Source organism: Muntiacus reevesi, chromosome 14 (assembly GCF_963930625.1).
Source record: "Muntiacus reevesi chromosome 14, mMunRee1.1, whole genome shotgun sequence".
NCBI lineage: Eukaryota > Metazoa > Chordata > Mammalia > Artiodactyla > Cervidae > Muntiacus > Muntiacus reevesi.
Window position 1 is genome coordinate 45,503,165 of NC_089262.1, and position 22,652 is coordinate 45,525,816.

The 22,652-nt window shown below is 38.4% G+C and overlaps 1 protein-coding gene across 1 annotated transcript in view; it reads left to right on the top strand.

Moving 5' to 3' along the window:
• The first annotated feature begins 867 nt into the window (after window positions 1-867).
• Window positions 868-22,652, top strand: part of IL31RA (interleukin 31 receptor A) — a 56,681-nt gene continuing 34,896 nt past the window's right edge. The window contains exons 1-5 of the mRNA XM_065905512.1: window positions 868-973; window positions 6,513-6,589; window positions 12,616-12,733; window positions 13,892-14,061; window positions 20,296-20,447. Coding sequence (XP_065761584.1) covers window positions 6,535-6,589; window positions 12,616-12,733; window positions 13,892-14,061; window positions 20,296-20,447 — 495 coding nt within the window. The 5' untranslated portion in view covers window positions 868-973; window positions 6,513-6,534. The remainder of the gene's footprint in view (window positions 974-6,512; window positions 6,590-12,615; window positions 12,734-13,891; window positions 14,062-20,295; window positions 20,448-22,652) is intronic.

The window sequence follows — 22,652 nt, forward strand, 5'->3', positions numbered from 1 at the left end:
TTCTTTCCTTTTGCATCATTTTTTCCGTAGACAGTTCCGTAGAATTTATGATTTTGTCAATTACAAAAAGTTAAAATTGTAATGCCTAAAGTGATCCCAGAAACCATCAGATTTAACCTTTGATTTATAGGATACTGAGAGTCAGGCTGTCTTGGTTCAGTTCCTGGCTCTACTACTTGATTTGGACAAGTGTCTCTTTCTGGCCTCTGTATCCTTATCTGTAAGATGAGAGGAAAAATATTGCTGATTTCATAGAATTGTTGTGAAGATTGAGATAATTTCAAGTTTGTAGTACTATGACTGACATGTAGTAAGATCTCCATATATATTTATTATATTAAGTCACTTAATTAGTAATTTAGCTGGCTTCCAGCCCCCCAGTTTACTATACTTAATATTGGGTTGGTCAAAACATTTGTTTTTCTGCAATACTGGATGAAAAACCCAAATGAACTTTTTGGCCAACCCAACACATGCTTAGAAATTATAAATCTCTTTCCAAGTTAGCTACAATTATTTTCTCTCCATCTCTTTCTTCATTTAAAGATCATTGCATGATAATATATTTCTGAAGCTAAACATACTCTTAGCATTCCACCCATTACCACCTGCATTTGTAAGAACTTCCTGTATAGAACATTTTAAATTTAGTCATTCCTTTTAGTTGTTTATGGGCACTTTCAGATGGCACTTTTTCCTGTAAAGTTGAGTGGTCTCATAGAAGCAGATTTTTTTAAAGTTACAATAATGCAGTCCATTTCCCAGCATAAGTGGGTAAGTGCCACCTTGGCTTGGGCTGGGCTTAAAAGCAAAGGAAAAGCCCTTGGACCAGAGAGGAAACACTTGCATAACTGTGTTGATAAATTACAAACCACTCTCCTTGCTCTCATTTGTGCTGCGGAAGACAGAGCACCTTTGATGTGGATCTTTTCAAACAGCAGAACCTCTGTGGGATATCACCCCACACAGGAAGGTAAGTATCAGGCCACAGAACCTGATAATGCAAAAGTTTGCAGATTTGGTCCCTTCTTCTATTATATGAGGGTTTATTTCTGCTTTCTTCAATAAAGTTATCGGTCAGAACTCGCTACATGACTTACTCTGTAGTTAGACTGGTTATTGATGTTTACAAGGAATCTAATCTTCTGGCAGTAAATCTTTTTAAAATGCTGGCGCTAGGGTGGGAGATGGTGGAGGACAGCGATCAGGGGCTGGGGAAAATATAGGAACGTTAAAAGATTTATCTTTCTGGGAACTTGAGGCTGTAGAAAATTAGACCTAGGAGATTCAGAAGAAAATCCCTGTGTGTAATGGCATTTTGTGGCAGGAGGACTGAGGGAGAGTAAACCACTACTAACTACTGCTTGATTTTGATGGAGAGAGTCTAAGCTTTAGAATAAGACAAAGATCAGTTTGAATCCAGCCAGGGGGTCGCAAAGAGTCGGACACGACTGAGTGACTGAACTGAAAATGAAACTGAAGTCACTTACAAACTATGAGAGTTTTGGATTGATTATGTGATACTGTGAGCCACAGCTTCCATATCTGTAAAGCAGGGGTAATAATACCAACTCTGCAGGGATTTTAGGAAGGACAGATGAAATTTATGTAACGCAATTAGGACTTTGTAGACTCTTATTATTGCATCATACTTGTGTTTTTGCCAATCTTGCTGCTGGCTGTCTCAAAGTATTCATTGTGTGAAAGCAGCCTGAACCTCAAATGGGTTTATACTCTGAAACTCAATGCAGTTTCCCGATAACTCTTTTTAAAAGTAACTGAGATATAATTAACTTATTAGTTTCAAGTATACAACATAATGATTGAATATCTGTATGCAGTGTGACATGATCACCACATTAAGTCTAGTTAAGGTAACATATGTGGTGGCACTAATGGTAAAGAACATGCCAGCCAATGCAGGAGATGTAAGGGATGTAGGTTCGATCCCTAGGTTGGGAAGATCCCCTGGAAGAGGGTGCAGCAACCCAATATTCTTGCCTGGAGAATCCCCATGGATAGAGGAGCCTGGCAGGCCCCAGTCCACAGGGTCGCAAAGAGTCAGCCACGACTGAAGCGACTTAGCATGCACACATACCACCATACATAGTTACAAAACTTTTCTCTTGTGATGAGAGCTTTTAAGGTCTACTGCCATGAAAGTGAAAGTTGCTCAGTTGTGTCTCACTCATTGATACACCACGGATGGAATTCTCCAGGCCAGAATACTGGAGTGGGTAGCTGTTCCCTTCTCCAGGGGATCTTCCCAACCTAGGGATCTAACCCTGGTTTCCCACATTGCAGGTGGATTCTTTACCAGCTGAGCCACAAGGGAAGCCCATACATGGTTACAAAACTTTTCTCTTGTAATGAGAGCTTTTAAGGTCTACTGCCATAGCAACTTTCAAATATACAGTACAGTATTATTAACTAATATTAACATATTAGTCACCATGCTGGCAGCTCTTAATCTCATCTTGATAAGGTACATAAGCATTTCCTCACCCAAGAAGAAGATACAGTTAGTTTACTGGGCTGAAATTGCCAATATTTGACTGTTTTAGACTTATGAAAATAGCAATTTTGTATAATTCAGCCTAAAAGTATGTTACTATCCCTAGAATTTACTTCTTTGTCTATCCTTTAAAAACTCAATCCCATGCTCTGCACAGTTTGTGGCACAGAATGGGTATCAGCACACATTAACCGAGTAAATGTATGAATGAATGAATGAAAGCAGGGTCATATAGTGATATATTTGTGTGCAGGCGAAATCAGGTAAAACAGCCTCCAGGATACAGCCTTGAGTGGGAACTGAAGCTCCAAAGAACAGCCTGTGTGTGGGGTGGTGGAGGTGTTTGTGTGTGTGTAATGGGAGATTGCTAGAGAGGAAAACAGCCGTGCAATTGCTTCTGCTTGGGTGATAGGAGATAGAATGTGGAGAGGAAGGGATAGTTTAACATCAGCTGGCAAGAGCAGAGTTTCTTCCTTTGTTTTCTTGTCTCCAGCCACTGCTGAAGCCAGCAATAATTGGTTGGTTTCACTTCCAGTCATTGTATTCCTAACAGTAGCTACTACTTTAAAGATAAGTCACTAAAAATAACTCAAGTGGCATCACATTATGTTCTGAGTCCTTTGGTTCAGCACGGAATATTCATGGTGTTGTTTGAGAATTCCAGAGTTCCTGTTGTGTTCAAATCAGGCACCACTAATGAGAAGGTGTATATTTCCTAGGAAGTGCCTCCTTAGTGGAGACAGTTATTCAAAGCTGCTGCATTTTAAAAGTTAGCGCTGATGAGTCAGGCAATGAAGGTAATGGTTTAATGGTTCTCCTTAAGAGCTCAGGGTAATCTTCGTGAATTTTCTGTAGCCCACAGTCTTGCTGCACCCAGAATTGCTCAGATTTGGGGAGGCTGATTACCGCATGTAAGACTTCATGAGATCGGTATGTTTAAACAAAGGAGGGTAGTCTTTTCTAATTACTAGAAGACTTACATCCTTTGTTCAGGATTTGAACTTTTGCTAAATTATTAATAATCAGAAATGGCTTCACAGAATGAGAGCAATCATGGAAATTTTGGGATTTGAGGTATCTTTCATCAAGGCCGTGGTGAAGTCTAATTATTGTCCTGTTATAGAGTACAGCTGACCCTTGAACAACATGGATTTTAACTGTGTGTCTTGTTTTCAATAGTAAATACTGTCATACTACACTGTTTGTGATTGGTTGAATCCAGATTGTAGAACCTCAGATGGGGAGGAACTGGGTATATGGACAGAAGTTATGTGAGTGGATTTCTGACTGTGTGGAGAGCCTGTGCTCCTAACTTTGGCATTACTCAAGGTCAACTGTATGTCACTCCAGCAATGGAAAACTTCATAATTTCCTCCCATGGATGCTTAGTCACTCAGTTGTGTCCGACTCTTTGTGACCCCATGGACTGCAGCCTGCCAGGCTCCTCTGTCCATGGGATTCTCCAGGCAAGAAGAGTGGAGTGGGTTGCCACTTCCTCTTCCAGGGGATCTTCCTGACGCAGGGATCGAAACTGCATCTCCTGTGTTGCTAGCAGATTCTTTACCCCTGAGCCATCAGGGAAGCCCAATGAACACCGATGAACACTGCCAACTTTTTTTTCTGTGACCTCTCCTTTCCATTCCCATAGTCTCCTTCCATCCAGGATACTTTTAGTTGAATAAATTCCTGCAACTAAATGACAGTGTTAATTTTCCAGATCCAACTCTCTTGAGTGTACACCCAGGCTTCCTTGGAAGAAGTTCGGAGTGAACTCAAGTTTTTAAAATGCCATTCTACAAATACATTCTTGATTTACTCCCACAGTTAACAAGGATCACTTTCGTGCACACATTTTGCTAGTTGAACTCTCAGTTGAACTTATTTCTAAGTTCCTGGGAAGTACCTCACATTTGTTCACTTTTACTACCAATAAGCAGTCATGAGTGGTAGTTCTCTGGTGTGTGAGGAGAAGTGGAAAACACCCTGGAGGACAAACAGGTGTGTTAGGGCATTGTCATTCTAGCAAAGCTTATTGACTTCCCCAGTCATCAGCTCTTCCCTCTATTTGCACATTCTGTGCTCTCCTTGCACTATTATAATTACAGCATTTATCAGGTGACATTTGCTGTTACTATCCATGCTTCTGTTGCTGCAAGTAGATCAGTGGTTCTCAACCCTTTTTTCTTCTACAGCTTTGTCTCTGGGTATAATTTAGTACTGTTAGTACTGATACTTTTTGTTAAGGCTTTAAAAATTCACAAATAATAAGTGAGCATTCTCACTGTAAAGCAAAGAAGCAATAATTACAATTAATTAAAATATTTAAGTACAAAATATTCAATATTTAATATTGATAAGATTTTAAAATGCAAAAGCCTGTGTTGGAATAACAATTTGAGCTTTAGCACTTATAATTGCTTATTTATTCAATCATTGAGACTGTCAGCATCATGTCTTGAATAGTGTCTTCATGACTGGGCCTCCCTCACTTGCCAGTATGCTTTTAGAACTTGTAAAGGCATGCTTTTGGCTAAGAACCTGAGAAAATTAAGACATTGTGAATAGTTGGATGTTAAAAAGTGCTATTACTGGGAATTCCCTGGTGTTCCAGTGGTTAGGACTCTGAGCTTCCATTGCAGAGGGCATGGATTCTATCTCTGGTCAGAGGAGTAAGATCCCACATGCTTCAAGGCAAAAAAAAAAAAAGAAAGAAAGAAAGAAAGAAAAAATTCTATTCAAGGCCAAAAAAAAAAAAAAAAAAAAATCTTTTGCTGTTATAATTAAGTTTCAAAGAACACATTTATTCTTCAATGACAAATTTAAAAACCTCATAAATTTTATACTCATTTAAATCATAATGTTTGTTTTTGGAGAGATTAGCCACAGCTCTTGAGTAACAGGCATTAACTATTGCTGTTATGTAACCAGTCTTTTGTTGTTTCATAATGATATTTCTATGACTATGGATCCAAGTTCTCGCTCTGCTTTATTTTGCCTTAGGCATTTTCAGTTAGTTAGGTGTTTCAACTGGTTTGTGTGTGAGAAAACGTTATCCCTGTGGTTTTTGTCCAGAAATGCTACATTCAACTTTTCCTAAAATGATTTATTTTGCTGAAAACTCTCCTTTTCCCCCCATAATGGTATGTCAGCTGAAAATGTAGCATCATTTATTTCTTTCTGAAAGCGAGATATTGCCTTTGCATTTGCTTAAATCCTTAGACTATCTCACCATCTCATCTGGAATGACGTGAGGCGCCAGCAGCCTTTTTATTCTAATTATTCCTCAAACAATAGTGAATGTCTACCAGGTACCAGGCACTGCCTTCCACACTCAGGCTTCACAGAGAGAGAAGCTCCACTCTTCAGAAGCTCCCTATCTGTAGCAAAGCCAGCAGGTAATCTGCTAAACCATTCTGTGTGCTGCGCGCACAGTACGGAAGGCATGGAGGGCGGCTGGGGCAGAAAGGCCGACTGACCGGCGGGCTGAGTCCATCTGGGAGCTCAGGGAAGGTGCTTGGAGAAGGCTAGCTTTGAGCTGAGTCTGGAAAGACGGATCACTTTGTCAGGAATAGGGAAGAAAGGACATTCTAGACAAAAGGAACCACATGGACAAAGCATGGAGATGTGAAATTGCACGGTGCTTTTGGGAAATGAGGAGATGCCTTGTTTAGCTGGAGTGGTCAGCAACTGAGGCAGAGACTGGAGGACAGTACTGTCTTTCTGGAGTGTAATCTTACTGGCTGGTGTACTTTTTGTATTATACAGTAGAATTAACTGTGGACAAAATAATTGACTGGGGTAATGGAATAATCACAGAGGGATCTATGTGATGCTAACCAAATAAATATAACAAAACAGAATGTAATACACATATATATAAAATAAAATACCTTTCCTCAAAATTTCCAGAATCTGCTTGTCACTAGAAACAGAACTGTTGAGGAGAGACAGGAAACAACTAACTCTTGACTGATGATATTTTCTGTTCTCTTTTCAGCCTCCCTGATTATTTGGGAACAATGTGGGCCTGGACACTGTGGACGCTCCCTCTAATCTGCAGATTTGCCCTGGCAGGTAGGTCAGTCTGTGCCCTTTTATGGATTATGTGATTCTTTTTGGTTTTTTTGGATAAGAGTTGTTAACTTGAGAACCAAGGGGCACCTGGACATGGGCATTCATGGATGAACAATGGGGGATTTGTGAACTCCCTGAATTTTTGTGGAGTTGTATATGTGTGTTGATATATACTTATGCACGTGCAAGTTTGGCAAGATGATCTATCATATTTTCAAAGGGATATATGACCCTTTGAAAGTCAAGATTCACTGTTTTAGAGTAATGGTAGGCGATTATCTTGGTGATTCCTGTGTTAAGTGTGCATTGGTTCATGTAGGATACACACACATAAACATATATACATTTTCACACTATCTGCCATAAATTTCAAGGGTATAAAGGGAAATGAAGCAACATGTTTCTACAATGGTCCAACTCAAAACTATGGGCCTAAAGGCCATATAATACCTTGTAGATCTAAGATGTATTACTTAGATCACATATTATGTTAAAAGAGATAAGACCAGATTAAAAGAAATGGTGACTGAACACTAGGAATGTAGAAAAGGCATGTAGTATAATTATTAGTCTGGTCAGGCTGCTCTATAACAAAATACCACAGACTGGATAGCCTAAACAACAGAAGTTTATTTTCTCACCGTTTTGGACACTGGAAGTCCAAAGTCAAGGTGTCTGCAGAGTTGATTTTCTCTGATACCCCTCTCCTTGACTTGTAGATGACCATCACCTTGCTGCCTCTTCATGTGGTCATCCCTCTGTGTATCTTAATCTCCTCTTATAAGGACACCAGTCAGATTGAATTAGGATACACTGTAAAGGCCTCATTTTAGTTAATACCTCCTTATATGCCCTGTTTCCAAATGCAGAGCAGAGAGAGGGTAGGGCTTCAACGTATGAGATTTGTGGGGAGAGACACAATTCAGTCCATAACTTATCATCATCAGAGGTCACCCAGAAGGCAGTTGTGATCCAGAGATAATGAGAATGTCTTCTAGACCTCTGGCATGCCTGGCCCACCCTGAGGGTCCCCGGGCTTATACTTGTGGACACTCCAGAGCTTTGTAGACAATACAGGCAGGTAGGGCTGTGTGTCTCTGTCCCTTTCAGTCATCTCAGAAATCCCCAATTGCTTCCAACTGTTCAATTTAAAGTTCTGCTTATAAGCATCGTGACACCTTTCCTCTCAACTTGTATCTCGGTCTTGTATCTCAGTCTTCTCTTACTACCTTTCATTAATACCATTTCCTGTATAACTGATTCCAGTTTCCACACTACTTCCCTTCTAGACAATTTTTCCCTCAGTCTCAGCCTTGCCCTTCTTTTATTTCAAGGCATTGTTCACAACAAAATTTATCTTTGCAAAGACACCAAAGAGATATGAGCATAGAGGGGAAGAAGGGAGATTGAGAAGATCTTTTTAATTTTGAAAAATGTTCTTTTTGCATGTAGGAAATTCGCTGATAAGCAAGAGCAGAACATTCTCCTGGTCCTTCTTAGAGGAAAATTCTGAATATTTCTGCTTATTTCTAAAAATAGAGGAAATAGTTATTTCTAGAAATGTAGCAACATGTTTATATGTTTTTTCTTACATGTGGAAGGATACATGTGTGTGAGGGGCAAATGTAGCTTTCAGCTGTCCATGTGTAAAAAACAAACATTCTGTTGTAGTTTTAAATTTACACAAAAATTGTGAAGATAGTACAGAGAATTCTTATATACCCTTCATCCAGTTTCCCTTATTGCTAATATTTTATAATAGCATCCTATGCTTGCTGAAACAAAGAAACTGATATTAACACACGATTATTAAGTACATTTCAGACTTTATTTGATTTCACCAGTTCTTCCTTAATGTTCTCTTTCTATTCTGGGATCCAATTCAGGGTAGCATATTGCACTGAAGTGTCATGTCTCCTTAGTCTCTTCTGGTGAATGAAAGCTCTTTAGTCTTCCTTTTTTTCCATGACTGTGGCAGTCTTGAAGAGTACTGTGAGTACTCTTGGGGTTTTTTGAAAAATAGAACAGAGGTAAAATGCCCTTCATTGCTCTATCATAATTATATAATGTTTCTGACAGTCTTTTGATGAAGAGTTTATATTCTAATTAGAGGTAAGTTGAATAAGACTTAAAATAGGCACACTAGTTGCCAACAAATAGGCAGGACGACAGATGTATCAGCCTTGCTACTCACTGGCAGTTACATAAGTTAGGGCAATTCAGACATGTGGGATCCACACCAGACAACTGAGGCTGTAAGTAATAACTCTAAGTAAAGAAAGAAAGCAAAAATGAAACTGCTTGTTGATCTGGTTTTCCTTTTGATTCCAGTTCCCCTTGACACCCTCATTTGTGACAAAACAAATATACAATGCCCTGAGATCATATGCAGAGTTAGAATGTCATGAGGACATAACAAAGAGAAGAAGAGGAAAAATTACTCTTAAATGAATTCCTCCCCCAAGTCCTAAAATCTTGGATTTTCAGGCAAGCTATTTTTCACACGAGCAGGGAAAGTTGTTTATGCCATGAAAATAAACAAGCCTAAAATCTTAGTGCTTAAGACAACAAAGTCTATATGTCCATCACCGGTAAGTAGGGACCTAGACTGATGGAGGCTGTACCAGCCTAAGACTCATCATCTCAGCATGGATTTGCAGGATGTGCAGGGCAGAGGGAAGAGAGAAAGGATAATAATGTACAAGTGCTTTAGTCTCCTCTATCAGGGGCCAAAGAAGTCATGTTGCTATGCCCAAGGAAGCAAGTAAATAAAATCTTCCCGTATGTCCAGGAAGGTGAAATACTAATGAGCACTGGAAATGTTCCTGGGCATTCATTTTATTTATCATAAATCTCTTCTGTAACACCAACATAGGGGATGAGACTATGCCAACCCAAAACATACCAGTTTGGCAAAGGATTTATTTTGATTCGGAGTCAAATGAGAATCAAGAGATGCAGAAGTGAAGTCTTTGTGAAACTTCTTTTATTTGTTTAAAAGAAGAAACTTCTGAAAAGTGAGGACTGCTATAAATCTCCTCTCCTGGAGGAGTTTTATGACCATGAGGAAGACAGTGCCAGGATGGATCTGCACATGTAAACCCTGCTCCATTAGTGTCTCACAGATATTTACCTTTTCACAGTTTGCCACCCTTGAAAGCCTAAGTTTGTTTTCCTTTGCCCTGTCAGTTCTCTGCAGATTTATTGATTTTGTCTTAAGATGCTGTATCAGCCCAAGTTCTAACCACCTCTTTAAGTTACTCTTTATTGCGTTTTTGCCTGTGTAATTTCACTGCATGCATTAATATAATGGTTTCTCTTATTAACCTGTCTTTTGTCAGTCTGATTTTACAGGGTCCTGGCTGGAGAACCTAGGAGAGTAAAAGGAAAAAGAATTTTTTCCTTCTCTATACCAATATCAAGTGGCCTCTACAAGAATATTTCTGTCTTGCCATGTACCAAACAGTGAGAGTAAAACAAATGTAGCTCCTTAAAAAAAGCTCAGGAGAAGAGGAAAATCATTTTTAGAACTCCTTTCTCTTCTGATATCTGATGACACTGATGGTCCTGGTAACCAGAGGTTGGATTCCCCTCTGACTTATGGTTTTTATAGATATTAATCAAAGCTTCTGAAAGAGCTAAAGAGAGATGTTCAAGGAAGAATAGTAAAGACTATTAGTAAATAGACTAATAGTAAAGAGTTCACCATGGTTCGATGGGAATTTGTTTAGATCCACAAGGATCTATTCCTGTGCTGTGCTATGCTAAGTCACCTCAGACGTGTCTGAGGCTGCTCTGTCCATCTATTTCTACACTGGTTTTTTTGGTGGCTGTCTTTGGAATCAGCCTGTGCAAGACAGACTGAGAATGAAGGTGGAAATAAAATGTGATTGTAGGAGGCCTTAATGAGAATAGTACAAAACTAAAGGCTATTCTGAGGAGACAGGGAAAGGCATCTTATTTCTTTGTTTTCCAGCCAATGATCAACTTTGAAATCCTGCTAAGAGTTCATGTGCTGGTATGAGTAAAATGGAGGTGGAGGGCAGGCTAGCCTTGGATGACTACTTGTAGGGAACTTGGCCAGAGGACTAAAGACAGACCCACATGTACACACAAACACACACAGCCAGAATCTCTGAGCCAGACAGTGAGTCAGTCAGTGTGAAAGCCATTCCCCTGGGGACATTGTTGGCTAACCCTTGGCTCACCCTCTTGGAGAATTTTGCCTGTCCCACTGACAGTTGTGAAGTGTGTATCTGTTAATATTCTGCTTGCTCTCCTGAGGATTCCTGAGGGAGGGTTTTCAAGCTATGTGGGCTCTCTGAGGAATTACTGGGCTAATTGGTCTACCTTCTGATCTCCACTTAACCTGTAGTATTATTTGGTTCAGGTCAGTTAACTTTGGTCCTTTAAGCAGTTGGACTTGGAGATCACCAGCTTTTTCATGGTTTTCAGCATGCAAGTAGTACAGATAGAAAGTCATTGACTTAACTACTGCCTAGTGGGTGTTGTCAGGATCAGGCTCATCTGCAGGACCCAGAGGAAGGCTTCTCAGGAAAAAGCTGGAAATGTGGACATGATATGAAGGCCCCTTGCTCTCCTTCACTCTTGTTTGGCACTCCCAGGGGCTGCTTTACCTATGTGGACAATTCTCATTTCTTAGACCACAGTCTCCCACATTACAGGCAGATTCTTAACCATCTGAACCACCAGGGAAGCCCATGAATGAATATACAAATCTCGAAAGTCCCAAATCTAAGCAGTGAATACAACCTATTCTGAAACCGTTTATTACTGACTTTCTATTAGAAGGTGTTACCTCTGGAAGAGTTGAAAAGTATACACTAGTCAGATATGCAGATATATTTTATAGCATCCTTATCTTCTATGATTAAGCTAATCAGTTTTCAAAAAGTCCCTGCTCCCCTGGAAAGCCAGGCAAGCCCAAGGAAGGGAACAACATGGGCATCACTTACATTTGTTAGCATTGTCTCAGTTTCTCCTGATTTATAGTGTTTTTCAGCTGATTCAGTCTCTCTGGGGTAACTGTGTGCAGTTCCAGAGTTTCTGCCCGTCCCCCTACTCCTGCCTAGGGTCGTATCTAAGTATATGATAGGCTTTACGTAACTTCAGAGTCCTGGTCTCCTAAATCTGTGTGAGCAAGTCTTTGTTTTCCTCTGTTTTCCTCTGGACGGTCTGCTGGGGTCTTATCCCTTCTCCGCTCTCTGCTGCCAGGCAGCCAACTTTGCGTGGGCTTTGGGGTATCATTGCCAAACCCACTCCTGAAGTTCATGCCCCAGCTGTTTGCCTGTGGTCTTGACATCCCCCTGTGCACAGACGCCTCTTCATCTGAATCCCAGGCCTGATCTAGAGCCATATCACCTTGAACGTGCCTGATCTCTTCTGAATCCCAGGCCTGGACCAACCCCACACATCTATACCCACCCCCAGTTCCTCACCCTGAGATACTGGGGACTTCTGAATCCCTGCTTCCTACTCTCACCTATTCAGAGCTTATGTGAAGATCTTCCCCAACTCACCCTCTGCAGTGCTAGGACTTCATATCATGCTGGATTTGGTGCTGAGTGGTACACGAAGCTCCAACTAGACTTCCTATGCCTGGTGAAATAGGCCACCAGCCCAAATGACCTCGGTTCTTCAGACTCATGCGTATTTGTACTGTCGCACCAAGAATGCTGATATTTGAGTTCTTTGCTCCATCTTACCTTCACTCCCCTGCTCCAATATTTTACTTGCTACAAGTGATGGACTTTTTACCTCTTATCTGGTAGGAACTTCCTTGAATAAAAATATAAGAAGTGTTTTTTAAGTAAAAATCTAGCTGTTTAAAGGGAGTAACTGCAGAGATGGAGTTAGATTCTTTCCATGGCCCTGATAAGGAGAACCTATTATACCTAGTAACTTACCAAGAAGTTCAGCTTTTGAGTAATCTGTTTTCATCAAACTCTTCAATGCTGGCAATATTTATCATGCACTAAATTTACTGTGTTTGTGTATTTTTCTAGACCTGCCAACTAAGCCTGAGAACATTTCTTGCGTCTTCTACTATAGCAAAAATTTTACTTGCACCTGGAGTCCAGAGAAAGAAGCTAATTTTATATCATACACAGTCAGGAGAACTCTGTGAGTATGGGAGCTTGTGTTCTATCAGGAAGAGTAAGGGGAGGAGGCAGAGGTTCCCACTTTAACTCATGACTCAAGTCGCTTAGACAGTAAAATGTTTTCTCAATTATAGCTTCTAGATAACCATTATTTGCATCCAGTGACTGGGGTGATATCTTGGTTATTTGCAACCATACTGGTAGGATCTAAGAAGGAGGGGAGGATGCCTGTATAACCATGACTCAACATTACCCTGCTGGCCATTTTTGCACTCTATGATAACCATGGAAAACCCTGAGATCCTTTCTGCTTTCAAAATTCCATGATTCTATATTTCTGTATGTTCAGTTTACAGATCCTTACAAAGTGGGCCCCCTCTTCTGGTCTCAGCCTGTTTCATTTCCCACATAGTCCCTAGAGGACTCTAGAAATACCCACCTACTTGATTCCTACCAATATGTGTATTGTTTTCATTAAGTTATAGCCTCATAGGGTTTAAGTTATCTATCTAAGAAAATAATTGTAATGAGTTTTCTGAAAACAGTGTACACCAGTGGCAAAAAATTCAATCTGAAAAATATGAAGAATATAAAAAATCACCCAAAATCCCACCACCAAAAGTAACAATTTTTAACATTTTGATGAAGGCCTTTCTAGACACCTTTAAGAAGAGTTATGTAAATATGTAAGCTCATATTAATGTAATCATTATTTATATAAAATGCATCTTGCTTTTTTTCACCATTAATAGAGTACCAGGCATCTTTCCCTATCAATAAATATAGTTGTATTAAAAACCATCATTTTAAATTCTATTTATGTATCTACTGTAATTTATTTAACAAATTCTTTTTACTTTTTTCTTTTAAGAATCAGTTCTCAAGATTAGAATCTGAGATTTTCAAGAGCCTATTCATTATTTCTTACCAATAGGAAATATGTTATGTGACTGTAACTTTTGATGGACTTACAAGATTCCCAGGGAGGTCTCCATGGTAACTTTTCTCTCTCCTTGAAGGTGAGGAAGGAATCTGGAGAGATAAACATCAGTTTCTGGACTATACAGTTCTCAAGAGAGACCCAGAAGGAAGCTACCAAATACATGCTTAATATATTAAATATGCTTATGTTTCTAATCTGCTGTACTAAACTAATGCTGAATCATTTTTTCCTTCAAAGGTATTATTTACATGACAGTGATACTTGTACTTCTACAAGTGAAAATGGTTCTTCATGCTCTTTTTATTCAAGATTAACACTACCAGATATTTACATTATTCAAGTGGAGGCTCAAAATGCATACGGTATAATTAAATCTGATATAACATATTGGGACTTATATACCATAAGTAAGTGTCACTTTATATTCTTATGTGCTTTTTAATTAAAATATGCCCTCTTCTTTTTTTAAAAAGAGATATCTGTGAACTAAAAAGTAGATTCACAGCTCAAGCATATAGTAGGTGTATGTTATGGATATATGGAAAATTTGTCTTCTTTTGAAGAAGGAAAAGAGAGGGAGGGTCAGAGGGAAGATGAAAGGAAGGAAGGAGGAATTGACCAAAAAAAAAAAAAAAAAGAATGAGAAGAAACATTTTGCTGGTCCTTGATTTTCTCTTGCAGTTTGTACCATAAATTATATTAGAAGAAACAGTGTTTCTCCCTCAAAACATTATTGCTCCTGTAGGAGAAAGTAAAACTCTTATTTTAAAAAATATCTCACTGATTGTTACCTTTTAAATTCTTTTTCAAAGAGTAATTTTTACTGTTTAATTTTAAAATAATATCACTTGTGAGATATAATTCACATGTGATTAGATTCACCTTTTTTGTTAATTTATTTATTTTTAACTGGAGGATAATTGCTTTACAATATTGTGTTGGTTTTTGCCATATCTCAACATGAATCAGCCATAGGTATACATATGTCCCCTCCCTATTGAACCTCCATCCCATCTCCCACCCCAAAGATTCACCATTTAAAAATGGCAATTCACCAGTTTTTAAAAATCATATTCACAAAGTTATACAAATATCATCAGGATCTAGTTCCAGAAACTTTTCATCACCCCTCAAAGAAACTTCATGCCCATTAGCAGAAATCCTTAATTCCACCTTCCCCTTGGTCTCTGGCAGTCACTAATGTATTTTTATGTCTTTATGGATTTACTTATTTTTGAAAATTCATATAAATGTAATGATACAGTATAGTCCTTGTATCTTATTTCTTTCACAGCATAATGTTTTAAAGGTTCAATCCATCTTGTAGCATTTAATCCTTTTTATAGCTGAATAATAATCCATCGTAGGGATATATCACATTATGTTTAACCACACGTTGGTTGATAGACGTTTGAGTTGTTTCCACTTTTTGGTTATGAATGCTGCAATTATGAATATTTGTGTACAAATTTTTGTGTGGATATAGGCTTCAATTCTCTTAGATATATACATAATGAAATCGCTGGGTCATATAACTCAGTCTTTAACTTTTTGAGGAACTGCCAAATTTTATCAAAATGGCTGTATCATTTCACATTCCCACCAGCAATTTATAAAGTTACTAGCTTCTCCATATCCTCGCCAACACTAATTATTGCACTTTTTTTTTTTTTATCATAACCATCCTAGTGGGTATTAGGGAATTTCCCCGATGGGTATTACATCATACCTCACTGTTGTGATTTGCACTTACCAAATAATGAATGATACTGAGCATCTTTTCATGTGCTAATTGTCCACTTGTACATCTTCTCTGGAAAAATGTTAATCCATGTATTTGCTGATTTTACAATTATGTTGTCTTTTTATTGTTCAGTTTTAAGAGTTCTTGTTGCAAGAAGCAGTGCTTTGCAGCATGTGAGATCTTAGTTCCCCTACTAGGGATCAGCCTGAGCCCCCTGCAGTGGGAGAGTGAGTCCTAATCATTGGATTGCCAGGGAAGTTCGAGTTCTTTATATATTCTGGGTGTCAGCTCCTTATAAGATATGTTTTGCACATATTTTCTTTCTTCCTGTGGGTTACATTTTCAATTTCTTAATGATGCCCTTTGAAACTAAAACATGATTTAATTTTGATGATTTTATTATAATTTATCTATTTTTTCCTTTATTGCTTGTGCTCAGGAGTCAGAATGAATAAACTAGTGCCAAACCTGAGGTCACAAAGATTTCTACTCTGTTTTCTTTTAAAGACTATAGTTTTAGCCTTTACATTTAGTTCTATGATCCCTTCTGAGTTAATTTTTAAGCAAAATTAACAAACTTTGTATTCCTGAAATAAATCTCACATGGTTGTAAGTATACAATGCTTTCTATACGTTGCTGAATTTGGATTGATAGTTTTTTTGTTGAGGACTTTTTCTATCTTCATAGGGGATATTGGTTTGTTGCTTTCTTTTCTTGTGATATATTTGTCTGTTTTTGGCATCATGGAAATACTGGCCTCATAGAATGAGTTGGAAAGTGTTTCCTGGTCCTGTTTTTTGAAAAAGTTACAGGGATCAAGACCATCCGCAAGAAAAAGAAATGAAAAGAGCAAAATGGCTGTCTGAGGAGGCCTTCAAATAGCTGTGTAAAGAAGAGAAGTGAAAAGCAAAGGAGAAAAGGAAAGATATACCCATTTGAATGCAGAGTTCCAAAGAATAGCAAGGAGAGATAAGAAAGCCTTCCTCAGTGATCAGTGCAAAGAAATAGAGGAAAACAACAGAATGGGAAAGTCTAGAGATCTCTTCAAGAAAATTAGAGATACCAAGGGAACATCTCATGCAAAGATGAGCACAATAAAGGCCAGAAATGGTATGGACCTAATAGAAGCAGAAGATATTAAGAAGCGGTGGCAAGAATACACAGAAGAACTGTACAAAAAAGATCTTCATGACCCAGATAATCATGATGGTGTAATCACTCACCTAGAGCCAGACATCCTGGAATGTGAAATCAAGTGGGCCTTAGGAAGCATCACTATGAACAAAGCTAGTGGAGGTGATAGAATTCCAGTTGATCTATTTCAAATCCTGAAAGATGATGCTGTGAAAGTGATGCACTCAATATGCCAGCACATTTGGAAAACTCAGCAGTGGCCACAGGACTGGAAAAGGTCAGCTTTCATTCCAATCCCAAAGAACGGCAATGCCAAAGAATGCTCAAACTACCACACAATTGCACTCATCTCACATGCTAGCAAAGTAATGCTCAAAATTCTCCAAGCCAGGCTTCAGTAATACATGAACCGTGAACTTCCAGATGTTCAAGCTGGTTTTAGAAAAGGCGGAGGAACCCGAGATCAAATTGCCAACATCCAATGGATCATCGAAAAAGCAAGAGAGTTCCAAAAAAACATCTATTTCTGCTTTATTGACTATGCCAAAGCCTTTGACTGTGTGGGTCAGAGTAAACTGGAAAATTCTGAAAGAGATGGGAATACCAGACGACCTGACCTGCTTCTTGAGAAACTTGTATGCAGGTCAGGAAGCAACAGTTAGAACTGGACATGGAACAACAGACTGGTTCCAAATAGGAAAAGGAGTACGTCAAGGCTGTATATTGTCACCCTGCTTATTTAACTTATATGCAGAATACATCATGAGAAATGCTGGGCTGGAAGAAATATAAGCTGGAATCAAGATTACTGGGAGAAATATCAATAACCTCAGATATGCAGATGACACCACCCTTATGGTAGAAAATGAAGAAGAACTAAAGAGCCTCTTGATGAAAGTGAAAGAGGAGAGTGAAAAAGTTGGCTTAAAGTTCAACATTCAGAAAACTAAGATCATGACATCCGGTCCCATCACTTCATGGCAAATAGATGGGGAAACAGTGGAAACAGTGGCTGACTTTATTTTTCTGGGCTCCAAAACCACTGCAGATTGTGATTGCAGCCATGAAATTAAAAGACACTTGCTCCTTGGAAGGAAAGTTATGACCAGCCTAGATACCATATTAAAAAGCAGAGCCATTACTTTGCCGACAAAGGTCCATCTAGTCAAGGCTGTGGTTTTTCCAGTAGTAATGTATGGATGTGAGAGTTGGACTATAAAGAAAGCTGAGTGCAGAAGAATTGATGCTTTTGAACAGTGGTGTTTCTGAAGACTCTTGATAGTTTCTTGGACTGCAAGGAGATCCAACCAGTCCATCCTAAAGGAGATCAGTCTTGAGTATTCATTGGAAGGACTGATGTTGAAGCTGAAACTCCAATACTTTGGCCACCTGATGAGAAGAGCTGAAAAAGACCCTTTTGCTGGGAAAGATTGAGGGCAGGAGGAGAAGGGGACGACAGAGGCTGAGATGGCTGGATGGCATCACCGACTCAATGGACATGAGTTTGGGCAAACTCCAGGAGTTGGTGATGGACAGAGAGGCCTGGCGTCCCGCGGTTCATGGGATTGCAAAGAGTCAGACACAACTGAGTGACCGATCTGAACTGAACTGAACTGAAAGATCAGTGGTAATTCGTCTTTAAACCTCTTGTACATCTCAGCAGTGTAGGTATCTGGGTCTCAGATTTTCTTTTTGTGAAGTGTTTTGACTTGGGTTTCTTTTAAAAACATTTTTAGGAACTCCCTTTGGGAGGCTTACATCACACTGCTAACATTGGCTCTACCTCTTGATGATGGGCCTGAGAGGAGCAAGGTTTTTAACTTCTTAAACACAAACTTTTATTTTATTATTATCTTTACTTTCTTAAAATGAACATATATTACTTTAGCAATAACGTAAATTGATGGAAAACAGTATGAAAGTTCAAAAAAAAATTAAAACTACAACTACCTTGTTAAAAATACAACTACCAAATTAAAAATACAACTACCAGCAATTCCAATTCTGGTATTATCTAAATATGATCTTATTAGGATCTTAAAGAAATACTTGCATTTCCATGTTCATTGCAGTATTATTCACAATAGCCAAGATATAGAAACAGCCTAAATGCCCACCAACAGAGTCATGAATAAAGAAATTGTGCTATATATATACACTGCAATTACTGTAGCTATTTTGGAAAGCAAAACGACATTTTGTGGAAAGTAGCCCTAAAAATGTTTATGTTGTTGTTGTTTGTTGTTTAGTCACTAAGTCATGTCCAGCTCTTTTGCAACCCCATGGACTCTAGCCCGCCAGGCTCCTCTGTCCATGGGATTCTCCAGGCAAGAATGCTGGAGTGGGTTGCCCTTTCCTTCTGCAAGGGATCTTCCCAACCTAGGGATCAAACCCACATCTGCACTGGCAGGTGGGTTCTTTACCACTGAACCACCTGGGAAGCCCCAAAATGTTTATACCTTTCAATTTAATCCTTCTGTCCTAGGGGATCTAAGGAAGCCATGAGAGATGTGGACAAAGATACAACTATTATCCACTTACGTGTTCACTTAACAAATATTTGAAATCTGTTAAGTGCCAAGTGTTAATCCAAGGCCTTGTGATCAAGTCTCAGCTTCTGTTTTCAGGGGGGCTTTAAAATGAGAAATTGGATACACTATGTACACTAATAGAGAAAGTGTCAAATTCTGTTCCTCTGTAAGAGAATATTATGAAGCTTTGAATACATGTTTTGAAAAATTTTAATGCAAAGGGATGTTTGCTGATTTCATAATGTTTTTCAAAAAGACAAAAGATTTATTTAGCATAACATCAATTTTGTTTTAAAAAATACAAATTCTTGTATAGGAAAAAGCCTGGAAATACACCAAAATGCTAATCAGGATGATCTCTGGTTGATGGCAAGGAGGACATGGCAACCCACTGCAGTATTCTTGCCTGGGGAATCCCATGGACAGAGGAGCCTGGCGGGCTACAGTCCATGGGGTCACAAAGAATCCGACATGACTGAGGCAACTTAGCATGCATGCTGGTTGATAGAATTATGGTTGACTACATTTTTCTTTGTAGTTTTTCTATATTTAAAAAATTTGGGGAGGACTTCCCTGATGGTCCATTGGTCAAGACTCTGCCTTCCAATGCAGGGAGTGTGGGTTTGATCCCTGGACAGGGAACTAGATCCTACAAGCTACAACTATGAGTTCTCATGCTGCAACTCTGCAACTTAGACCTGGCACAACCAAATAAATACATTTAAATAAATAATTTTTGAAATGAGCCTATGTTACTTTTATAAAACCCCCTCCCCTCCCCACACACACAATTTTTCAAGGAGAGATTTAGGGTGAGAATGTTTGTAGTGTTCAGGGGAGATGAGAGGTACTTTCTATTGGGCACTTCTTCATCCTGGGGGTCAAAGAAAGAGAGATGGGGAGAATAGACAAGAGGAACAACACATTCTCTGGTCACAGAGCTTCTTTTTACCTCCCTTCTGTTTGACAAAAGATCTCAACTAGTCAGTAGAAGGCAGATTTGTTAAAAAAAAAAAAAAAAAGTCACAGAAATATAGCCTCTCCTCACTGGACATTCTCTTTTGAAGGAGTGGGAGGTGGCAGCATTCTTTTTGCCCTGCTTTCCTAAAGCCTTGTGCATACACTAAATCATGAAATATGCACTATCATTTCCTTTGCAATTCTGGGTGGATGTTATTAGCACTTTCTGATCTTTGTGCAAATACAAGAACTGTATGATTTTTATTTTCAGCTAAAATCGAGCCTCCTAAGATTTCCAGTGTGAAACCAGTTTTGGGCCTCAAAAAAATGGTTCAAATAAAATGGACACAGCCTGTGTTGGCACCTAAGTCATCTACTTTAAATTATACACTTCGATTCAGAGCAGTAAATAGTACCCACTGGGTAAGTTCTGCCATTATAATGCTTCTCAGAGAATTATTGATGTTTGTTGATCTGGAATCATTTTTTCTATTTTCTACATTTAAAAATAGAAGATAGACAATAGTGAATACTTTTCTCCCCAGTTTCCCATTTGGGCCTTTAAATTGGAAAAGTGTTTTACTATATGCATCTTGCATTCTGAACATAGGAGCATATAAAAAAGTGAGAAATTTATTTTTGCATTTCATTCTGTTTTGTGTCTAGCTACGTTGGTTCTTGAGAGTCTATAGCTTGGGAATTTCCTTTTAAATTGTTCTAAACTTTGTGATCTATAACACATATTTAGAAAAGTGAACAAAATATAAATATTGCATTTAACAAATTATTATTAAGTCAGTGTGCATGTAAAAACCACTGATATAAAAAATAGCATGTGATAGCCCCCTGCCTTTTTCTGGTGACACACTCCTCCTGCCTTTAGAACTAATGATTATCCTAATTTTCATGGTAATTGCTTCTTTGCTTTTTATTATGGTATTACCATGTAGGCCTGCATCCCTAAACAATGTAGTTTGAGATGATATATAAATGGAATCCACATACTTTGTATTTTCTTTAGGTTTGACTCATCTGTCTCAATATCATGCTTTTAAGATCCATTCATGTTTTACAGTGCTGGAGTTTATACATTTTTATTCCAATGTAGTCTTCTGTTGCATGTACACAATGGAATCATGGCTTTAATTTGCATTTACCTGACTTTTAATGAGATTGTATGTCTTTTCATGTATTTATTGGCCACTTGGAATCCTTCTTTATGAAGTATTGATTTAAGCCTTTTGCACACTTCTTTCTGTTGGAAGATCTGATTTTTTAATTGACTTATAGGAGTTACTTACATATTCTGTTTATGAGTCTTTTATTTTTTATGTGTCTTATAAACATCTCTCACTATGCAGCTTGCCTTTTCACTTTCTTAATGGTAACTTTAGAGGAACAGAACTTCTTAATATGAATACTGTCAAATTTTATCAAGCTTTTCCTTTATATTTATTGTCTTTTGCATCTTGAGAAATATTTTCCTACTTCAAAATTCAGAAATAATTATCATATTTCCATAGTGCAGTCTGATATATCAACTTTCTATTTCTAACCAACTTACATTATTGACTCTTAGCTTCCAGCCAATTAAATCATTTAAATCTTTAAGACTTCCCCCCCAACACACAAAAGATTTTCTAGTAAGCACATTTCAAAAAAAAAAAAAAAAGAACATTTCCACTGTCTTATAACTTATCCCTTTTTAACCTAAAATGATGATGTTTTATTTATTCCCATTGAATTTCTTCAGGTTGGTCTTATCCATCATGTTGGCCTGTCGAGAATCTTTATTCTATTACCCAAAGCTTGTAGTTAATTTTCTGCTTTCTAACTTTTCAATAAACCTTAGAGTTAACTTTTTAGTTTCTAATTTTTTTTAATATCTTCAGATTTGATAACATTTTTATACCTTCATCTAATTATTGATCAAAAAGAATGACTACATCAGAGCCCATCCAAAGACATCAGCCTCTCCTTTACTCAAGCTTCTTTGAATGTAGAAGACCACCACAATCATTCAGCCTGCTTTTTTCATCTTGGCCATGAGGCCATCACTAGACTTTTTCCTTTATTGAAGCCATGGTACTATATCTATTGCATCCTCCACTAGACTAGAATTCTTACAGAAAAGAAAACTAGTTAAGTTTCATTTGTCTTATATTCAAGTCAAGAGAAATAATGAGTTCACTCTTCCTCTCAGCTTCTTTTCTGTGCCAACTCTGGATCCATTCTCCTAGAGCTGACTATATGAACATAAGAGTCACTAATTGGTAGTTTCTGGAACCCAGAAAGGAACCCCTAATTAGGGCACTCCCCAGCACAACATAAGCTCATCTTCATACCACATAACATGGGCTCAGTGAATCTGAGGAACTTCTGTATGATCTACTGTCTCGCAACCCTTGGTTTCTTTTGTCTGATCCCAGAATCCTGTGACTACTTTACAAAATCCAACAAGAAAAAGAAGCCAGGAGCTATATTCCTCTGGAAAATTACTAAACCATTTACAATACTAAGTGAGGGCAGCACATGCAACCTACTTCAATCCCTAGCATCCTGTACCCCACCTCTTTGAAAAACTTACTGCATCTGTACTCATCTTTGCCTCCTTCCTTCTAATCCCTT